General features: G+C 49.6%; 1 protein-coding gene across 1 annotated transcript in view; it reads right to left on the minus strand.

Moving 5' to 3' along the window:
- LOC138740976 (myosin-binding protein C, cardiac-type-like) overlaps positions 1-23,159 on the minus strand; it is a 337,578-nt gene that overhangs the window by 311,218 nt on the left and 3,201 nt on the right. The window contains exons 4-5 of the mRNA XM_069894359.1: positions 22,362-22,410; positions 13,837-13,896 (exon numbers count right to left, since the gene is read on the minus strand). Of these exons, the coding sequence (XP_069750460.1) occupies positions 13,837-13,896; positions 22,362-22,410 (109 nt within the window). The remainder of the gene's footprint in view (positions 1-13,836; positions 13,897-22,361; positions 22,411-23,159) is intronic.

Genomic DNA, 23,159 nt, shown 5'->3' on the forward strand with positions numbered 1-23,159 from the left:
AAAAGATTTATTATGATAGCCCTAGCTGTAGCAAAAAAATGTATTATGTCAACCTAGAAATTAGAAGACAACTTGAGAATACAACAATGGTACATCGAAATGAATAAATGTATTCCATTATAAAAAATAACATATAATTTAAGAAATAACATCACAATATTCGAACAAATATGGGAACCATACATGAAATACAATAGAGAAATCCTACCGTGGATATCTACCACCCAAAATGACAGGAGAAGACAACGAAATGAACTGACTCAGTATATAAAAGTAAAAGATAAAAATTTCTTGTTTATTTTTATTAAGTGACGTCATTGTTAAATGGGTTTAATGTATCTTATAGATTAAATTTTAAATAAATGGGAAGGGGGGTGAGGGAGGGAGAGAAGGGAGGGGTGCAAAAGGCGAGAAAATTACACTATATATTCAAGAGAAAAAATGTCTGTATGTATTTATATGGTTTATAGTGTGAAAATTTTTTTTAAAAATTTAAAAAGGGCTCATCCGAAATGTTTAAAAACAACTGTGTCACACTGTAACACCCCACCCTTCACTCTGTGACTCTCTGTAACACCCCACTCTATACTCTGTGTCTCACTGTAACGCCCCAGCCTTCATTCTGTGTCCCACTGTAACACCCCACCATACAGTCTATAACCCACTGTAACACACAACCCTACACCCTGCAAATCACTTTAACACCCCACCCTTCACACTTGAGTCACTGTAACACCCCAGCCTTCATTCCCTGTCCCACTGTAGCAACACAATCGGCATTCTGTGACCCACTGTAACAACCCAGCATTCACTCTGTGTCCCACTGTAACACCCTACATGCACTCTGTGAACCTACAGTATTTGACACACTGTAACACAACAACCTGCGCTCTGTGACACACTCTAACACCCAACCATTTACTCTGTGAAACACTGCAACACCCCACCCATCACACTGTTTTCCAATGTTACACTCAACACTGCACACTGTGACACCTTGTAATACCCTACCTTCATTCTGAGACCCAATGTAGACCACACACTACCATCTGAGACCATTGTAAGACCCACCCTACACTCTGTGTGTCTCTGTAGCTCCCTATCCTGCGCTCTGCATCACACTGTAACAACCCATACTGCACTCTGTGTCTCACTGTAAAACCCCACCTTACACTCCATGATCCACTGTATGACCCCACCCATCACTGTGTGACATCTTGGAACACACCACCCTGCACTCTGTCTTACTGTAATACAACACCCTGCACTCTGTGACCCACTGTAACATCCCAAACTCCACTCTGTTCCTCAGTGTAAAACCCTATTCTACACTCTTTGTCTCACCGTAACACCCCACACTGCACTCTATTACCCACTGTAACACAACACCCTGCACTCTATGACCCACTGGGACACCCCACCCCGCACTCTATTACCCTCTGTAACACCCCACCCTGCACTCTATTACCCACTGTAACACAACACCCTGCACTCTATGACCCACTGGGACACCCCACCCTGCACTCTATTACCCACTGTAACACAACACCCTGCACTCTATGACCCACTGGGACACCCCACCCCGCACTCTATTACCCCCTGTAACACCCCAGCCTGCACTCTGTGACCAATGGAACATCCCACCCTGCACTCTGTTACCCACTGTAACTCCCCACCCTACACTCTGTGTCTCACTGTAACACACCACCAAGTACTATATGACCCCGTGTAACACACCAGCCCGCACTCTGTGACCCAACATAGCTCCACACCATGCACATTAGGACTCACTGTAACACCCCAGACTGCACTCTGCATCTCACTGTAAAAACCCACCCAGCACACAGTGACAAACTGTTACATATCAACTGCACTCTATGACTCACTGTAACTCCCCACCCTGAACTCTGTGTCACACTGTAACACACCATCATTCACTCTGCGACACACGGTAACACACAATGCTGCACACTGTGTCTCACTGTAACATCCCAACCTTAACTCTGTGTCCCACTGTAACATCCCAGACTACTGTCTGTCTCACTGTAACACCAAAGTCTGCAATCTATGACTCACTGTAACACACAATGATCCACTCTGTGTCTCATTGTAACATGCCACCCCACAGTCTGTGACGCACTGTAACACCCCACTCTATACTCTGTGTCTCACTGTAACACCCCAGCCTTCATTCTGTCCCACTGTAACACCCCAACATGTACTCTATGACCCAATCTAACACCCAACCCTACACTCTGTAAATCACAGTAACACCCCACCCTTTACTCTGTGACTCAATGTAACACGCAACTCTATACTCTGGGTCTCACAGTAACACCCCACCTTTCACACTGTGAGTCACTGTAACACCCCAATATATACTTGATGTCTCACTGTAACACCACAGCCTTCCTTCTCTGACTCACTGTAACACATCTGAAATGTTACAATGATTTACAGCCTTCACTCTGTGACCCACTGTATCACCAGACCCTTCACTCTGTGACACATTGTAACACCTCACCCATCACTCTGTTTGCCAATGTTACACCCAAAACTGCACACTCTGACCCACTGTAACGCCCCACCATGCACCCTGAGACCCACTGTAGATCCCACACTACCATATTTGACCCACTGTAAGATCCCTCCCTACACTCTGTGTGTCACTGTAGTTCCCTACCCTGCACTCTAAATCACACTGTAACAACCCACACTGCACTCTCTGTCTCACTGTAAAACCCCACCTTATACTCCATGACCCACTGTACGACCCCACCCATCACTGTGCTACAGACTGTAACACACCACCCTGCACTCTGTCTTACTGTAATATAATACCCTGCACTCTGTGACTCACTGAAACTCCCCACCCTAAACTCTGTGTCACACTGTAACACCCCATCTTTCACACTGTGATACATGTTAACACAAAGTGCTGCACAATGTGTCTCGCTGCAACACCCCACCATTCACTCCATGACCCACTGTAACAGCCAACCCTGCACTCTGTTACCCACTGTAACACCCCACATTACTGTCTGTGTCTCACTGTAACACCAAAGTGTGCACACTGTGACACACTGTATCATCCAGCCTGCATTCTATGACTCATTGTCACTCCCCACCCTTCACTCTGTGTCCCACTGTAACATCCAAGCCTGAACGCTGTGACCCACTGTAACAGCTGATCCTGCACTCTGTTACTCACTGTAACACACCTCACTACTGTCTGTGTGTCACTGTAACACTACAGTCTGCACTATGATCCACTGCAACACACCACCCTGCACTCTATGACTCACTGTAACACCCCACCAAGTACCCTATTACCCACTGTAACACTCGAGCCTGCACTCTGACACACTGTAACATCCCAATGGCATTCAATGACTCACTGTAACTCAACACCCTAATCTCTGTGTCACACTGTAACACCCCATCATTCACTCTGTGACACACGGCAACACACAATGTTCCACACTGTATCTCACTGTAACACCCTACCATTCACTCTGTGTCCCACTGTAACATCCCACACTACTGTCTATCTCACTGTAACACCAAAGCCTGCACTCTATTACCCACTGTAACACCACACCCTTCATTCTGTGACTCACTGTAACACCCCACTCAATACTCTCACTGTATCACCCCAACCTTCATTCTGTCCCACTGTAAAACCCTACCTTGTACTCTATGACCCACTCTAACATCCAACCCTACATTCTATAAATCACTGTAACACCCCACACTTTATTCTGTGACTCAATGTGACAACCCACTCTATACTCTGTATCTCCCAGTAACACCTCAGCCTTCATTCTGTGTTACACTGTAACACCCCTCCCTGCACACTGAAACCCACAGTAGCACAACACCCTGCAATCTATGACCTGCTGGGTCACCCAAACCCGAACTCTATGACCCCCTGTAATATCCCAGCCTGCACTCTGTGATTCAATGTAACATCCCACCCTGCACTCTGTTACCCACTATAACTCCCCATCCTACACTCTATGACTCACTGTAACACACCACCAAGTACTATATGACCTCCTGTAACAGTACTCACAGCACACTGTATCCAACTTCAACACCCCACACTTCCCTCTGTGACACACTGTATACCCTATTCGCACTCTGTGACCCACTGGAACACCCAATATTCACCAACACACTGTAACACCCAACACTGCACACTCTGACCCACTGTAACACCCCACCATGTACTCTGAGACCCACTGTAGATGCCCACACTACTCTCTGTAACCCACTGTAAGACCCGACCCTAAACTCTGTGTGTCACTGTAGCTCCCTATACCGCACTCTGCATCACACTGTAACAACCCACACTGCACTTTACGTCTCACTGTAACACCCCACGCTACACTCCGTGACCGATGGAACGACCCTACCCATCACTGTGTGACAGATTGTAACATATCATCCCGTGCTCTGTCTTACTGTAATACAAAATCCTGCACTCTGCGACACATGACCCTACAATCTTTGACACACTGTAACACACCAACCTGCACTCTGTGACTCACTGAAACTCCCCACGCAGAACTCCGTTTCACACTGTAACACCCCATCATTCACACTGTGATACACTGTAACATCCCAGCCTGAACTCTGTGACCATCTGTAACAGCTGACCCTGCACACTGATATCCACTGTAACACCAAAGCCTGCACACTATAGTCCGCTGCAACACACCACCCTGCACTCTACGACTCACTGTAACACCCCACTCTAAACTCTGTGTCACATTGTAACACCCCATCATTCACTCAGTGACACATGGTAACACAAAATGCTGCACACTGTGTCTCAATGTAACACCCCACCATTCACTCTGTGTCCTACTGTAACATCCAACCCAAACTTTGTGACCCACTGTAACAGCCGACCCTGCACTCTGTTACCCACTGTAACACCCCATACTAACGTCTGTGTCTCACTGTAACACCACAGCCTGCACAGTATGATCCGCTGCAACACACCACCCTGCACTCTATGACTCACTGTAACACCCCACCCTACACTCGGTGACCCACCTTAGCACCACACCATGCACTTTGGTACTCACTGTAACACTCCACAGAGTGACCCACTGTAACAGCTGACCGTGCACTCTGTTACCCACTGTAACATCCCACACAACAGTCTGTGTTTCTCTGTAACACCAAAGCCTGCACTCAATGACGCACTGTAACACCCCACCCTTCACTCTGATTCACCGTTACACCCCACTCTATACTCTGTGTCTCACAGCAACACCCCAGCCCTCATTCTGTATCCTCACTCTATGACACACGGGAACACACAATGCTGCACAATGTGTCTAACTGTAACAACCCGTCCTTCACTGTGTGTCCCACTGTAACATCCCGGCCTTCACACTTGAGTCACTGTAACACCCCACTCTATACTCGATGATTCACTGTAACAACCCACTCTTCGCTCTGTGACACACTGTAACACCTCATCCAACACTCAGTGACCCACCGTAGCTCCACGCCATGCACTTTGGTACTCACTGTAACACTCCACACAGCACACAGTGTCCCAATGTAACACCCCAATCTACACTCTGGGTCTCACTATAACACCCCACCTTTCACACTGTGAGTCACTGTAACACCCCAATCTATACTCGATGTCTCACTGTAACACCACAGCCTTCATTCTCTGACCCACTGTAACACACAGCCTTCACTCTGTGTCCCACTGTAACACCCCAGCCTGCACACTGAGACCCACTCTAACACCCAACCATTCACTCTGTGACACAACTTCACACCCCACCCATCACTCTGTTTGCCAATGTTACACCCAAAACTGCACGCTCTGACCCACTGTAACACCCCACCATGCACCCTGAGATACACTGTAGATCCCACACTACCATATTTGACCCACTGTAAGACCCCACCCTACACTCTGAGTGTCACTGTAGTTCCCTACCCTGCACTCTGCATCACACTGTAACAACCCACACTGCACTCTCTGTCTCACTGTAAAACTTCACCTTACACTCCATGACCCACTATACGACCCCACACATCACTGTGTGACACAGACTGTAACACACCACCCTGCGCTCTGTCTTACTGAAATACAATACCCTGCACTCTGTGACACACTGTAACACCCAAACCTACAGTATTTGACACACTGTAACACCCCAACCTGCACTCTGTGACTCACTGAAACTCCCCACCCTAAACTCTGTGTCACACTGTAACACTCCATCATTCACACTGTGATACATGGTAACACACAATGCTGCACAATGTGTCTCACTCTATCCCACTCTTCACTCTGTGTCCCACTGTAACAACCCAGCCTGAACTCTGTGACCCACTGTAGCAGCCGCCCCTGCACTCTGTTACCCACTGTAACACCCCACACTACTGTCTGTATCTCACTGTAACACCAAAGCCTGCACACTGTGACACTCTGTATCATGCAACCTGCATTCTATGACTTACTGTCACTCCCCACCCTACACTCTATGTCAAATTCTAAAACCCCATCATTCACACTGTGACCCACTGTAACAACCAAGCCTTAATGCTGTATCTCACTGTCTCACCATGCCCTGCACTCGATAACCCACTGTAACACACCACTAATTACTATATGACCATCTGTAACACTCCACACAGCACAATGTGTCCACTGTAACACCCCACACTGTATATCATACTTGCACCCTGTGACCCACTGTAAGACCCCACCCTACACTCTGAGTGTCACTGTAGTTCCCTACCCTGCACTCTGCATCACACTGTAACAACCCACACTGCACTCTATGTCTCACAGTAACACCCCATGCTACAATCCGTGACCCACTGTACGACCCCACCCATCACTGTGTGACAGATTGTAACATATTATTTTGCGCTCTTTCTTACTGTAATACAACACCCTGCACTCTGTGACACACTGTAACACCCCAATGTGCACACTGTGACTCACTGAAACCCCCACCCTGAACTCTGTGTCATACTGTAACACCCCATCATTCACTCAGTGATACACGGTAACACACAATGCTGCACACTGTGTCTCAATGTAACACCCCACCATTCACTCTGTGTCCCAATGTAAAATCCCAGACTGAACTCTGTGACCCACAGTAACAACCAACCCTGCTCTCTGTTACCCACTGTAACATCCCATACGACTGTCTGTCTCACTATAACACCAAAGCCTGCACACTATGATCCACTGCAACACACCACCCTGCACTTTATGACTCACTGTAACACCCCACCAATTACTCTATTACCCACTGTAACACACCAACCTGCACTCTGTGACACACTGTAACACACAACGCTCCACTCTGTGTCTCATTGTAACATGCCACCCTACACTCTGTGACGCACTGTAACACTGCACCATTTACTCTGTGTCTCACTGTAACACCCCAGCCTTCATTCTGTCCCACTGTAACACCCCACCATATACACTATGACCCAATATAACATCCAACCCTACACTCTGTAAATCACTGTAACACCCCACCCTTTACTCTGTGACTCAATGTAACACGCAACTCTATACTCTGTCTCTCACAGTAATACCCCACCCTTCACTCTGTGTCCCACTGTAACAACCCAACCTTCACTCTGTGACACACGGTAACACCTCACCCAACACTCAGTGACCCACTGTAGATCCACACCATGCACTTTGGTACTCACTGTAACACTCCACACAGCACACTGTGCCCCACTGTAACACACCAACCTACACTCTGGGCCTCACTATAACACCCCACTCTTCACACTGTGAGTCACTGTAACACCCCAATCTATACTCGGTCTCACTGTAACACCACAGCCTTCATTCTCTGACCCACTGTAACACCCAGCCTTCACTCTGTGCCCCACTGTAACACCCCACTATGCAATATGAGACCCACTGTAGACACCACACCACCATATTCGACCCATTGTAAGACCCCACCCTACACTCTGTGTGTCACTGTAGCTCCCTACCCTGCATTCTGCATCACACTGTAACAACCCACACTACACTCTCTGTCTCACTGTAAAACCCCACCTTACACTCCATGACCCATTGTACGACCCCACACATCACTGTGTGACAGACGGTAACACACCACCCTACGCTCTGTCTTACTGTAATACAACACCCTGAACTCTGTGACACACTGTTACAACTGACCCTACACTCTTTGACACAATGTAACACACCAACCACCACTCTGTGACTCACTGAAACTCCCCACCCTAAACTATGTGTCACTCTGCAACACCCCATCATTCACTCAGTGATACACGGTAACACACAATGCTGCACACTGTGTCACGCTGTAACACGCCACCATTCACTCTGTGTCCCAATGTAACATCCCAGACTGAACACTGTGACCCACAGTAAAAACCAACCCTGCACTCTGTTACCCACTGTAACACCCCACATTACTGTCTGTGTCTCACTGTAACACCAAAGCCTGCACACTATGATCCACTGCAACACACCACCCTGAACTTTATGACTCACCGTAACACCCCACCAAGTACTCTATTACCCACTGTAACACCACAGCCTGCACTCTGTGACCCACTGTAACACTGCGCCCTTCAATCTGTGACTAACTGTAACACCCCACTCTATACTCTGTGTCTCACTGTAACACCCCAGCCTTCATTCTGACCCACTGTAACACCCCACCAAGTACACTATGACCCAATATAACATCCAACCCTACACTCTGTAAATGACTGTAACACCACACCCTTTACTCTGTGACTCAATGTAACACGCAACTCTATACTCTGTGTCTCACAGTAACACTTCAGCCTTCATTCTGTGTTCCACTATAACAACTCAATCTGCACTCTGTGACCCACTGTAACACCCCACCCTTCACTCTGTGACACACTGTAACACCCCTCCCTGCAAACTGAAACCCACCGTAAAACAACACCCTGCACTCTATGACCCACTGGGTCACCCCAACACGCCCTCTATGACCCCCTGTAATACCCCATCCTGCATTCTGTTATTCACTGTAACACCCCAGCCTGCACTCTATGACTCACTGTAACACACCAGCAAGTACTATATGACCCCCTGTAACACTCCACACAGCACACTGTGTCCCACTGTAACACCCCACACTTCCCTCTGTGACACACTGTATACCCTATTCGCACTCTGTGACCCACTATAACACCCAACCATTTACTCTGACCCACTGTAACACACCACCCATCATACTGTTTCCCAATGTAACACCCAACACTGCACACTGCGACCCACTGTAACACCCCACCATGCACTCTGAGACCCACTGTATACCCCACACTACAATCTGTGACCCACTGTAAGACACCACCCTACACTCTGTGTGTCACTGTAGCTCCCTACTGTGCACTATGCATCACATTGTAACAAGCCACACTGCACTCTCTGTCTCACTGTAACACCCCACGCTACACTCCGTGACCCACTGTACGGCCCCACCCATCACTGTGTGACAGATTGTAACATATCACCCTGCGCTCTGTCTTACTGTAATACAACACTCTGCACTCTGTGACACACTGTAATACCCCACCCTACACACTCTTTCTCACTAACACTCCACCCTGTTCTCTGAATCTCACTGTAATCCCCCACACTGCACTCTGTAACACACTGTAATACTCCCCCTACACTCTGTCTTACTGTACTACCCCCACCTGCACTCTAGGATTCATTGTAAAGCCCCAACAGTCACTCTGTGTCACAATGTAACACCTGACACTACAATCTTTGTCTCACTGTAACACCCTCCCTACACTCAATCATAGAGTATCAACCCTCCCTGCACTCTGTGACTCACTGAAACACCCCACCCTCCCCTCGGTTTCTCAGCAAATCACCCCACCCTGCACCTTGTGAAACACTGTAACAACCACACTACACTCTGTCTTGAAGTAATACCCCACCCTGCATTCGGTGACACACAGTAACAACCCACCCTACACACTGTCTCACTGTAATGCACCAACCTAAACTTTGTCTTACAGTTCCACCCCATACTCTGTATCTCACTGTAATCCCCCATACTGCACTCTGTGACACACTGTAATACACACTCTACACTCTGTCTTACAGTACCACCCCTCCCTGCACTCTACAACTCACTGTAAAACCCCACGCTGCACTCTGTGTCTTACTGTAACTCCCTACCCTGCACTATGTGACACACTGTGACACCTCAGCCTACATTCTGTGCCTCACTGTAACACAGCACACTTCACTCTGTGACAAACTGCAACACCAATCCTACACTCTGTACCTCACTGTAATCCCCCACACTGCACTCTGTGACATACTATAGCACCCAGCAAACACTCTGTGACCTGCTGTAAAACCCCACCCTTCACTCTGTTTCACACGGTACCATTCACCCCACACTCTGTCTTACAGTACCACCCCTGCCTGCACTCTACATCTCACTGTAAAAACCAACGCTGAACTCTGTCTCACACCATAACACTCCACCCTATATTATGTGACCCAATGTGAAACCTCAGCCTACACACTGTGTGTCACTGTAACACTCCACCCTTCACTCTATGACATATAGTAACAACCCAATCTGCTCTCTGTGACCCAGTGTAACATCCCACCCTGCACTCTGTGACACACTGTAACACCTACCCTACATTCTGTCTTACAGTATCAAACTTCCCTGCACTCTGTGACTCACTGTAAAACCCCACTCTACACTCGGTGTCTCACTGTAACACCCTCCCTACATTCTGTATTACAGTACCACCCCTCCCTGTCCTCTACGACACAGTGTAACACCCCACCCTGCACTCTGTGACACACTGTAACACCCCACCCTACACTATCTTTCTCACTAACACTCCACCCTGTTCTCTGTATCTCACTGTAATCCCCCACACTTCACTCTGTGGCACACTGTAATACTCCCCCTACACTCTGTCTTACTGTACTACCCCCACCTGCACTCTACGGCTCATTGTAAAACCCCACCCGTCACTCTGTGTCACAATGTAACACCCCACTCTACAATCTTTGTCTCACGGTAACACCCTCCCTACACTCAATCATAGTGTATCAACACTCCCTGCACTCTGTGACTCACTGTAAACCCCACCTGCACTCTATGACCAAATGTAACACCCCACACTTCACTCTCTGTCTCACTGTAACACCAAACCCTACACTCTGTGAAAAATTGTAACACACCACCCTATACTCTGTGACACATTGTAACACCCTTACAACACTCTGTATTACAGTACCACCCCTCCTTGCTCTCTACGACACAGGGTAAAATCCCACCCTTCACTCTTTGGCACACTGCAACACCCTACCCTCCATTTTGTGTCTCACTGTAACACCCCACCCTTCACTCTGTGAAGCACTGTAACACCCATCCTACACTCAGTATCTCATTGTAATCCCCCACACTGCACTCTGTGACACACTATAACACCCAGCCAACACTCTGTGACCCACTGTAAAACCCCACACTTCACTCTGTCTCACACTGTAACACTCCGCCATATACTATATGACACATTCTGAAACCTCAGCCTACACTCTGTGTGTCACTGTAACACTCCACCCTTCACTCTGTGACATACAGTAACAACCCAATCTGCTCTCTGTGACCCAGTGTAACATCCCACCCTGCACTCTGTGACACACTGTAACACCTACCCTACATTCTGTCTTACAGTATCACGCTTCCCTGCACTCTGTGACTCACTGTAAAACCCCATCCTTCACTCTGTGTCTCACTGTAACACCCTCCCTACATTCTGTATTACAGTACCACCCCCTCCCTGCCTTCTGTGACTCACTGTAACACCCACCTACACTCTGTCTGACTGAAATACCCGGCCCTGCACTCTGTGGCACACTGTAACACTCCACCGTACAGTCAGTGTCTCACTGTAATGCCCCACCTGACACTCTTTCTTGTAGTAATACCCCACCCTGAACTCTATGTCTCACTGTATCACCCCAGCCAACACTGTGTGACCCACTGTAACACCCACCCTACACTCTGTCTAACAGTACCACCCCTCCCTCCACTCTATGACTCACTGTAAAACCCCACCCTACACCTTGTGACCAACTGTAACACCCCACCCTTCACTCTGTGTCTCACTGTATCACCCACCCTACACTCTGTGATCCAATGTAACACCCCATCCTTCACTCTTGACACACTGTAACACCCTCCCTACACGCTGTCTAACAGTACCACCCCTCCCTCCACTCTACGACTCACTGTAAAACCCCACCCTACACCTTGTGACCAACTGTAACACCCCACCCTTTACTCTGTGTCTCACTGTATCACCCACCCTACACTCTGTGATCCAATGTAACACCCCACCCTTCACTCTTGACACACTGTAACACCCTCCCTACACGCTGTCTTACAGTATCACCCCTCCCTGCACTCTGCGACTCACTGTAACACATCATCTACAACCTGTGACCCACTGTAACACCCCATCCTGTACTCTTTGTCTCACTGTAACACCTCACCTTGCACTCTGTGACCCATGGTGACACCTCAGCCTACAGTCTGTGTCTCACTATAACACCACCCTCCACTCTGTGAAACACTGTAACACCCCAATCTGCACTCTGTGTCACTCTGAAACACCACAACCCTGCACTCTGTGACCCACTGTAACATCCCACCCTTCACTCTATGATCCACTGTAACACCCCACCCTTCACTCTGTCTCACTGTAACACCCCACCCTGCGCTCTGCAACTCACTGAAACACCCCAATCTGCACTCTGTGTCACTCTGTAACACATCACCCTGCACTCTGAGTCTCAATAAAATGCCCCACCCTACACTCTGTCTCACTGTAACATCCAACCTACACTCTGTGATATATTGTAAAACCGCAACCCTACACTCTATGTCTTACTGTAACATTTGCCCTACACCTTGTGACTAACTGTACCCCACCCTGCACTCTGTGTCTCACTGTATCACTCCACCCTACACTCTGTGATCCAATGTAACACCCCACCCTTCACTCTTGAAAGACTGTAACACCCTCCCTTCACTCTGTCTTACAGCACCACCCCACCCTGCACTCTGCAACTCACTGTAAAACCCCACCCTGCACTCTGTGACACACTGTAACATCCCAACCCTGCACTGTAACACCCCATCCTTCACCTTCTGTCTCACTGTAACACCCCACCCTGCACTCTATGATACATTGTAACACCCCACCCTGCACTGTGTCTCACTGTATCACCCCAACCTACATTCTGTGACACCCTGTATCACCGCAACCCTACACTCTTGTCTTACTGAAATGTATCACCCTACACGTTGAAACCCAGTGTAACATTCCACCTGCATTCTGTATCACTGTGTCACCCCTCCCTACACTCTGTGACCCACTGTAACACCCCACCCTTCACTCTGTGACACACTGTTACACCCACCCTACACTCTGTCTTACAGTACCACCCCTCCCTGCACTCTACGACTCATTGTAAAACCCCACCCTTCACTCTGTGACACACCGTAACACCCTACCCTGCACTTTGTGTCTCACTGTAAAACCCCACCCTGCACTCTGTGTCACAATGTAACACCCTACCTTTCACTCTGTGACACACTGTACACCCATTGGATGGTGGACCCCACCTGGTGTGCTCTTTAGCCAAATCCTTCTCCTGTTGCCCCCCCCCCTCCCCCCCCCACCCAGCCATGGTCTAGAGTTTGTAGCAATAACAGAGCTGATCTGCATCACGGCCAACCTCTGAGAGCTCACCTCTTTTTCAGGAGGCCACTGAAGTCCAGCTCACCAGCTTCTTTGCCCACATCAGTGCTACTGCAAAGAGAGACGGAGCAGTTTAAATCAGGGGTTGTGGCTGCCGGGGTCATAGTCAGCCCTAGGGGGTCTCGCTCAGCACCTGCGGTGGGGAGGTCTTGTGCAGCCCCTGGTTTGGGGATGAGTCTCAGTCAGTTTCTGGGATGATGATGGGTATGAGAGACAGCCCCTGGGGTGATGTGCATGCTCAGTCAGCCCATATGGTTAAAGGCTTGGTCAGTTCCTGTAGTGGGGGGGTGGGGGGGGGTGGGAGGAGGCTCAGTCAGTCCCTGGAGTATGGGGGAGACTCAGTCAGTCCCTGGGATAGTGTAGGGATTCACAGTCAGCCCCTGGAATAAGGTGTCAGTCAGCACTGCACACATCCTCTGCTGCAGGAGCAGAACCTCTGGAAAAGATGCAGTCAGCATCAATCTCTGGATCGTATACACCAATATCCGGCGCATCTTCAACACATGAACTCAAACCTGAAAGGCCTGTAAATTTTGTTTTGTGCCGAGACCAGCTCTCTCCACTCTCTCATGAATCGAGACAGGGCAGGACTACCTGGGGTAGAATGAAGTCCCCTTTATTTCCCACACACTGATCAGGGTATGGTCACAGTTAAGACCCCTCTGTCCCCAAACACTGATCAGGACAGGATCACAGTGAAGCTCCCTCTGTTCCTCATACACTGATTGAGCCAGGGTCACAGTGAATCCGCTCTGTCCCTACACACGGATCAGGGCAGGGTCACAGTGAAGTCCCGAACCCCTAATCTGTACCCCACACACTGGCCGGGGCAGGGTCACAGTGAATCCCCCTCTGTTCCCCATACACTGATTGGGCCTGTGATACAGTGAATCCCCATCTGTCCCCACACACTGATTAGGGCAGGACCGCAGTGAATCACCCTCTGTCCCCACACACTGATCGGGGAAGAGTCACATTGATAAGGACAGGGTCACAGTGAATCCCCCTCTATTCTCCATACACTGATGGTGTCAGAATCAAAGTGCATCCCCCTCAATCCCCACACACTGATCAGGGCATGGTCACAGTGAAGTAGCTTCTGACCACATACACTGCTTTGGCCAGGACCACAGAGAATCCCCTTCTGTCGCCACACACTGATCAGGGCAGAGTCAAGGTGAAGCTCCCTCAGTTCCCCATAACCTGATTGTGCCAGCATCATAGTGACATCCCCTCTATTGCAACACACTGATCAGGAGATGGACAGAGTGAAGCCCCCTCTATTCTCCATACACTAATGGTGCCAGTATCAAAGTGAATCCCCCTCTGTCCCCAGTCACTGATCAGGGCAGGGACACAGTGAAGTCCCCTCCCCTAATCTGTTTCCCACACATTGGTCGATGCAGGGACACAGTGAATGCCCTCTGTCACCACACACTGATCAGAGCAAGATCACAGTGAAGCCCCATCTGTCACCACACATTGATCAGGGCATGGACACAGTGAAGTCCCTTCTGTTCCCCATACACTGAAAGGGATAGGGTCACAGTGAATCCCCCTGTGTCCCCACACATTGATCAGGGCAGAGTCATAGTGAAGCTCCCTCTGTTCCCCATACACTGATTGATCCACTGTCACAGTGAATTCCACTCTGTCCCACACACAGATAGCGCAAGGGTCACAGTGAGTGCCCTACTATCCCCATACTCTAATGAGGGCAGGGTCACAGTGAATTCTGCTCTGTCCACACATATTGATCAGGGTAGGGTCACAGTGAAGCCTCCTCTGTCCCCAAACACTGATCAGGGCAGGATAACAGTGAATCCCTTTCTGTCCCCACCAACTGAACAGTGCAGAGTCACAGTGAAATCCCCTCTCACCCCACACATTGATCAGGGAAGGATCACAGTGAGGCCCCACTCATTTCCCCATACATTGATCGGGTTTGGGTCACAGTGAAGTCTCCTACACTAATCTGTTCCCCACACAAATGTCGGGGTGGGGTCACAGTCTGTCCCCTCTGTCCCCACACACTGATCAGGGAAGGTCACAGTGAAGCCCCCTCTGTTTCCCAGATACTGATTGGGCCAGGGTCTAAGTGAATCCCCCTCTGTCCCCACACATTTATCAGGGCAGAGTCACAGTTAATCCCCCTATGTCCCCACACACTGCTCAGGGCAGCGTCATATTTAAGCCCTCTCTGTCCCCACACACAGATCAGGCAGGGTTACAGTGAAGCCCCCTCTGTATCCACACACTGATCGGGTCAGGGACACAGTGAAGTCCCCTCCCCCTAATATGTTCCCCACATAATGATCAGGGAATTGTCACTGTGAAGCTCCCTCTGACCCCCACACACTGATCAGGGCAGGGTCACAGTAAATCCACCTATGCCCCCACACTGATCAGAGCAGCGTCATAGTTAAGCCCCCTCTGTCGACACAAACTGATCAGGGCAGGATCACAATGAATTCCCATCTATCCCCACACCTTAATAGGGGCAGGGTCACAGTGAATTCCGCTCTGTCCACACTCAGTATTTAGGGCAGGGTCACAGTGAAGCCCCCTCTGTTCTCCATACACTGATCGGGTCAGGATCACAGTGAAGTCCCCCAGCCCTCTTCTGTTCTCCACACAAATGTCGGGTCAGCGTCACAGTGAATTCCCCACGGTCCCCACAGACTGATCAGGGAAGGTCACAGTGAAGCCCCCCCCCCTCACCTCTGTCCCCACACATTTATCAGGGCAGGGTCACAGTAAATCACCCTATGTCCCCCACACTGATCAGGACAGCGTCATAGTTAAGCCCCCTCTGTCCGCACAAACTGATCAGGGCAGGGTCACAGTGAATTCCTATCTGTCCCCACACCTTAATAGGGGCAGGGTCACAGTGAATTCCACTCTGTCCACCCTCAGTATTCAGGGCAGGGTAACAGTGAAGCCCCCTCTGTCCCCAAACATTGATCAGGCAGGGTCACAGTGAGGCCCCCTCTATTCTCCATAGACTGATGGTACCAATATTACAGTGATTCCCCCACTGTCTCAACACACTAATCTGGACAGGGACACAGTGAAGTCCCCTCCCCCTAATATGTTCCCCAAAAACTTGTGGGGGCAGGGTAGCAGTAAATCCCACTCTCTCATCATACACTGATGGTGCCAGAATCAAAGTGAATCCCCCTCTGTCCCCAGTCACTGATCAGGGCAGGGTCATAGTAAAGTAGCCTCTGTCCACATACACTGTTTGGGTCAGGGCCACAGTGAATCCCTTTCTGTCCCCATACACTGATCAGGGCAGGGTCACAGTGAATCCTCCTCTGTCCCCTCACACTGATTAGGGCAGTGCCACATTATATCTCCCTCCTCCCCTCTGTTCCCCACACACTAATCAGTTCAGGGTCAGAGTTAAGCACCCTCTTTCCTCACACACTGATCAGGGCAGGGTCACAGTGAAACCCCCTCTATCCCCACACACTGATAAGGGCAGGGTCAGAGTGAAGCCCCATACTCCACTCTGTTTCCCACACACTAATCAGGGCAGGGTTAAATAGAATGAAGCTCCCCCTGCACCATCCGATCCACAACCCAGGGTGTGAACAGAATGACTGTTCAGACCCATGTTGTCCCTGCTTGGGGAACACGTGATGGGACAGGAGAGGAAAATGAAATCAGAGGGATGGGGGGGCGGGGCTAAGATGGGGAAGGATAAAGGTGAGAGGAGGAGGGAAGGGAATGGAGAGTTGGGAGGGAGAGGAATGAGGGAAGAGGGGATCCTCAATCATAGGGGTGTGCTATTCTGTGGTCTATGTGGAGCAGCTGGGAGCTAACATTAAGGTGAGTCACTCCCAGATCAGGGAAGGGTGCTGTTGATCAGTCTGTCCTGGGCCACCACGGGCCCCTCCACTAAAGGCATTACTTGGGCATCACAGGTCTTTCTGAAGGGACAGGAGTGAGGAGCAAAGATGGGTGGGGGATGTTTCTTTATGAATTGGTGCAGTGAGCAAACAGTGAAAGCCATGGGTGGTGCATGTGGTCCCAGCAGTATCTAAGGGGGAAGGGAGTTAGTAGAGGGGAAAAATAGGGCAGAGTGTGGTGAATGTGAGGAGATTCAGTGGGATAGGGAGAAGGCAGTCGTGACAGGAATGGGTAGAACTGGGTCAGACGGGAATATAATGGTGAGAAAGGGGCTGGGAGCTGTGGGGATGAGAGGGGAGCTGGGGGAGTGCAGATGTGGGAGCTGTGGGGATAAGAGAGGGGCTGGAGGATTGTGGGGGTAGTAGGGAGGGAGTGAGGGAGGGTGGGGGTAAGTGTGGGGGTGAGAGGTGGTGGGGAGGGAGGGAGTGAGGGAGGGTGGAAGCGAGGAGGGGTGGGGGGAGGGAGAGAGAGAGGGTGGGGGTGAGAGTGGGTGGGGGATGTGGGAAGGGAGGGGATGAGGGAGGGTGGGGAAGAGGAGGTGGGGTATGTTGGGTGGGAGGGAGTGAAGAGGTTGGGTGGGGTATGTGGGGAGGGAGGGGTTGATGGAGGGTGGGGGTGAGAGGGGTTGGGGATGTGGTGTGAGAGGGGGAGGAAGGTTGGGGTGAGTGGGGCTAGGGGATGTGGGGAGGGAGAGAGGGGGGTGAGGGAGGGTGGGAGAAATTGGTGGGGATGTGGGAGGTGAGGGGGAGGGTGGGGTTGGAGGGGTGGGGGATGTGGGGAGGGAGGGAAGGTGGGGGTGAGGTAGGTGGGAGATGTGGAGTGGGAGGGAGGGGGTGAGGGAGAGTGTGGGTGAGATGGGGTGGGGCTGTTGGGTGTGAGGGAGTGGGGGAGGGTTGTGGTGAGAGGGGATGAGGGATGTGGGGTGCGAGGGGATGGGAGTGAGAAGGGGGTGGGGATAAGGGGTGGGAGGGGAGGGGTTGAGAGAGGGTTGAGAAGTGACATGCCTTCCCACGTAGGTCCCATCAGTTCCCCCGCCCCCCCCCCCCCCCCCCCGGTGCCTGTGCAGAGAATCGTGAGCATTGGGGCATCACTCAGAATCTGCGCCCATGACTCCAGCACATTCCGGAAGCTGGGAATGATTCTGAGTTGGCTGTTTTAGCAGGTTGGAGCTGTGGCCAGGGTGCAGAGCAAGAGTTAACTTCTGCTGGAGCAGGTCAATTGTTGCTCAGAGCCAATGAGGCCGACCCACCGGGCTGAGGCTCCCACCTCCCCCTGAAAAGGGGAGATTCTGAGCACTGCTGCAAACAGAACTACCTGCCACCGGTCCTCGTCCACCGCTGGGCTCCCACTGCTGGCAGGCTCCTAGATGGTGGTGTGAAGCATAGGTTAAAGCTATTGGGTGCAGACAAGGCAGATGCCAGGGCCAAGCCCAGTACCCAGACATCTCACCCTCACCTGTTCATGGACTCACTAATCAAACCCTAACCAAATGCTGGTTAATATAACTGGAATGGACAAGTGCAGTGGTCAGCAGCAACGTGATGGGCCAAAGGTTCTGTTTCTGACAACAGCCGTCAGCAGGGCTTAAGGGAGAATGCCTCATCATCAGAGCTCATGAATAAGCACCAGGATTTGAGAACCTCCCAGTCAGATTCAACCTGTACGTCCGGAATATCACCCACAATGTACGCTGGCTGTGAGATGACTGCGCTGGAGTGGTGGCCCATCTCTGCAGAATTCACTAAGACTGTGTGGAGAAGGATGCAAAAGTCTTTGTCACAGTTCATTCCCAGTGTTAGTGTGACTGAGGCTGTTTCCAGACACACTTGCAGAGACAGACACCCAGAGCTGCTGGAAGACCATCATCTCAGTGAAAAATGCCCTTTAGTCTGCCTGAAACCCATTGGTCTTACAGCACGTGCAGATGTCAGTGAGGGCATGCTGCCAAACTGGCACATTCCAGGCTGTGGGAGTATGTGCCGAGGGACTCACTGAGGCTTGGCACAGCCAACACAAAGGCCCTGTGGAGAGGATCTTTCTGTCACTGGACATTGAGGGGCTGAGATCAAGGAGAAGTCCCTCAAACAACCCCAGGGGACCACATTATGGGAATAATGTGAAACATTGGATGGGTGGTCAGTGAGTTTGCAGAGGATACCAAGGTTGGAGGTGTTTTGGACAGTGTAGAAGGTTACAACTGGACATAGACAAGATCCAGAGCTGGGTGGAGAAGAAACAGATGGAGTTCCATCTAGATGTGACGTGATGCACTTTGGTTAATGGTAGGATTCTTAACAGTGTGGAGGAGAGAGAGATCTCGGGTTCCAGATCAAAAGAACCCTCAAGACTGTTATGCATTGATCAGGTAGTTTTAAAAGGTGTATGGTGTGTTAGTCTTCATTAGGGCTTGAATGACCTTCATTTGGGGCAGCTATGTTCATTCAGGGCAGCAGTGTAGGGGATAGCCCAACGCTGTAACAGCGGCATCAACTTGGGTTCAAATCCTGTGCTGTCTGTAAGGAGTTTGTATGTTTTCCCTGTGTCTGCGTGGGTTTTCTTCAGGTGCTCCGGCTTCCGCCCACCCTTCAAAACGCAGGGACTTGTAGGTTCATTTTAGTGTAATTGGCCAGCATGCGTTTAAATGGCCGGAATTCACTTCGATAATGTTGGAAATAAAATGTGAATTTCAAAATTCAGGGGTTTGAGTTTGAGTCATGAGGTAACGTTGTAGCCCTATAAAACCCTGGTCAGACCACACCTTGCACATTGTGTTCAGTTTTGGTCGCCTCATTATAGGAACAGTGTAGATGCTTTGGAGAGGGTACTGAGGAGATTTACCAGGATGTTGCCTGGAACAGAGGGCATATTTTGTAAAGCAAGGTTGACAGAGATAGGGCTTTTCTATTTGGAGAGATGAAGGATGAGGGGTGACTTAATAGAGGTGTATAAAATTACGAAGGGATTAGATAGGACGGACAGCCAATGCCTCTTTCCTTGGGTGACAACTGCATATGCCAGAGAACATCGGTTTAAGGTGAGTGGCGAAACGTTTAGGTGAGTTGTCAGAGGTATGTTTTTTACTCAGAGAGTGGTGGAGGCCTGGTGGAGACTGGTGCAACAGGGACACTCAAAAGACTTCCAGATAGGTACATGGATCTAAGGAAAAGAGAGGGTTATAAGTGTGAGGCAGGGAAGGGTTAGAATGTTGTGGAGTAGGTTTATGTAGTCAGTACAACATCATGGGCCAAAGGGCCTGTACTGTTTTGGAATGTTTGATGTTCTATGTTCTAAATGGTTAAACTGCAATGCCCAGTAACAAAATGTATATGTGAATCCGTTTTCCTTTGTATATATTTTTTACAGTGAATAAAGGTTACTTTTAGGATAAAAATGCAGTCAGAGAGTAGTGGTGGATGACTGCTTCTCAGACTGGAGGCCTGTGACTAGTGGTGGGCCTCAGGGATCGGTGCTGGGACCATCATTGTTTGTTGTCTATATCAATGATCTGGATAATAATGTGGTAAATTGGATCAGCAAATTTGCAGATGACACTAAGATTGGAGGCATTGTGGACACCAAGGAAGGCTTTCAAAGGTTGCAGAGGGATCTGGACCCAGCTGGAAAAATGGGCTGCAAAATGGCAGATGGAATTTAATGCAGACAGCATGAGGTGTTGCATTGTGGAAGGACAAACCAAGGTAGGAGAGATTGGGGAAATGGCAGGGCTCTAAGGAATGCAGTAGAGCAGAGGGATCTGGGAATACAGATACATAATTCCCCAAAAGTGGCATCACAGGTAGATAGGGTTGTAAAGAGAGTTTTTGGCATGTTGGTCTTCATAAATCAAAGTATCGAGTACAGGAGTTGGGATGTTATGGTAAAGATCTATAAGACATTGGTGAGGCTCTATGTGGAATATTGTGCACAGTTTTGGTCCACAGGAAAGATATCAATAAGACTGAAAGAGTGCAGAGAAGATTTACTAGGATGTTGCCGGGACTTCAGGAACTGAGTTGCAGGGACAGGTTAAACAGGCTAGGACTTTATTCCCTGGCGTGTAGAAGAATGAGGGGAGATTTGATCATTTAAAATTATGAGAGGTATAGATGGATTAAATACAAGCAGTGTTTTTGCACTGAGGTTGGGTGAGATAAGAATGAGAAGACATGGGTTGAGGGTGAAAGGTGAGATGTTTAAAGGAAACATTGAGGGAATCTCTTCACACTGAGACCAGTGGGAGCACTGAGAGTGTGGAACGAACTACCAGCTGAATTGATGAATGGATGGGAGGAGTATGGAAGGCTATAGTCTGGGTGCAGGTCAATATTTTGGCACAGATTAGATGGGCTGAAGGGCCTGATTGTGTGGCAGTGTTCTATGGTTGTATGGTTTAACAGACTGCCATCTTGAATCCACATGGTGTCATATCTAGCCAACAAGATGCCACATGGATCAGCAGTTGCTGGGGAACACTGGGTCAGAAAGTGCAGAGACTCATGAGTGTTGATGCAAACCCCAAGCAGTGGGTTTGAGGGTTAATGCGAAGGGTTCCACATTGTCATGACATACTTCATAGCATGGGATAACAGAGAATCACTCACGTGCGTCTGAATTGAGACAGGATGTCCACTTCCTCTTGTATTGGCACTTCTGCAAGCAAAATGAGGGAAATGTGTAAACTCCTGATCCAAGCACATTCCCTGCACCACTCCATAATCCTCTCCCAACTCCGGCCAGCACTCCGCTTCCTTCCATTTCCCAGAGAGATGCATGCTCGGATCACAGAGCAACTCAACCAAATCCAACCAGACGCACCCATTGCGAGTTCATAGAACTGGGGCAATGTCTGGCAGGGACAAAATGGTCTGAAGGAACACCACCCAACAGGTTGGTAGGAAGGAGTTTTCTAAAGGGATCTAGTGTAATTCTCCCCACCACCCACCACAGTGCAAATGGGAATGTGCAGAGAGTATTATAGGTTGGATTAGTGCAAGTGTGTCAACATGGACTCAGTGGGCCAAATGGCCTGTCTCCATTCTGCATGTTTCCAGGACTCTGCCAGCTCCAGTCTCTGACTCGTGATTGAGTGAGGTGACTGGGCCATCCCTCAATGTTTTCTTCTCCCTGACTGCTGGACCTCATATTCCTTCATCTTTGCCCAGACCACTTCATCTCACGCTCCCCCAAAGATCTCATGCAACCCTCAGTAGTTCAGTTCCCACTGTTCGCTGGACAGTGAACAGTGAACCTCTCTCCTTCAGTCACACAGCATAGTGTTTATCACCACACTCTGAGCTCATCTCAGGTGAGAACTTTTTACCTCATTATTCAGGCGATGTCTCTGTTCCTGGCTTTTATCGTCTAATCTCTCCTTTCCTGTAGCTGATCGAACTTTGAAA

The sequence above is a fragment of the Narcine bancroftii genome, chromosome 1, assembly GCF_036971445.1.
Source record: "Narcine bancroftii isolate sNarBan1 chromosome 1, sNarBan1.hap1, whole genome shotgun sequence".
In the NCBI taxonomy this organism is placed as follows: Eukaryota; Metazoa; Chordata; class Chondrichthyes; order Torpediniformes; family Narcinidae; genus Narcine; species Narcine bancroftii.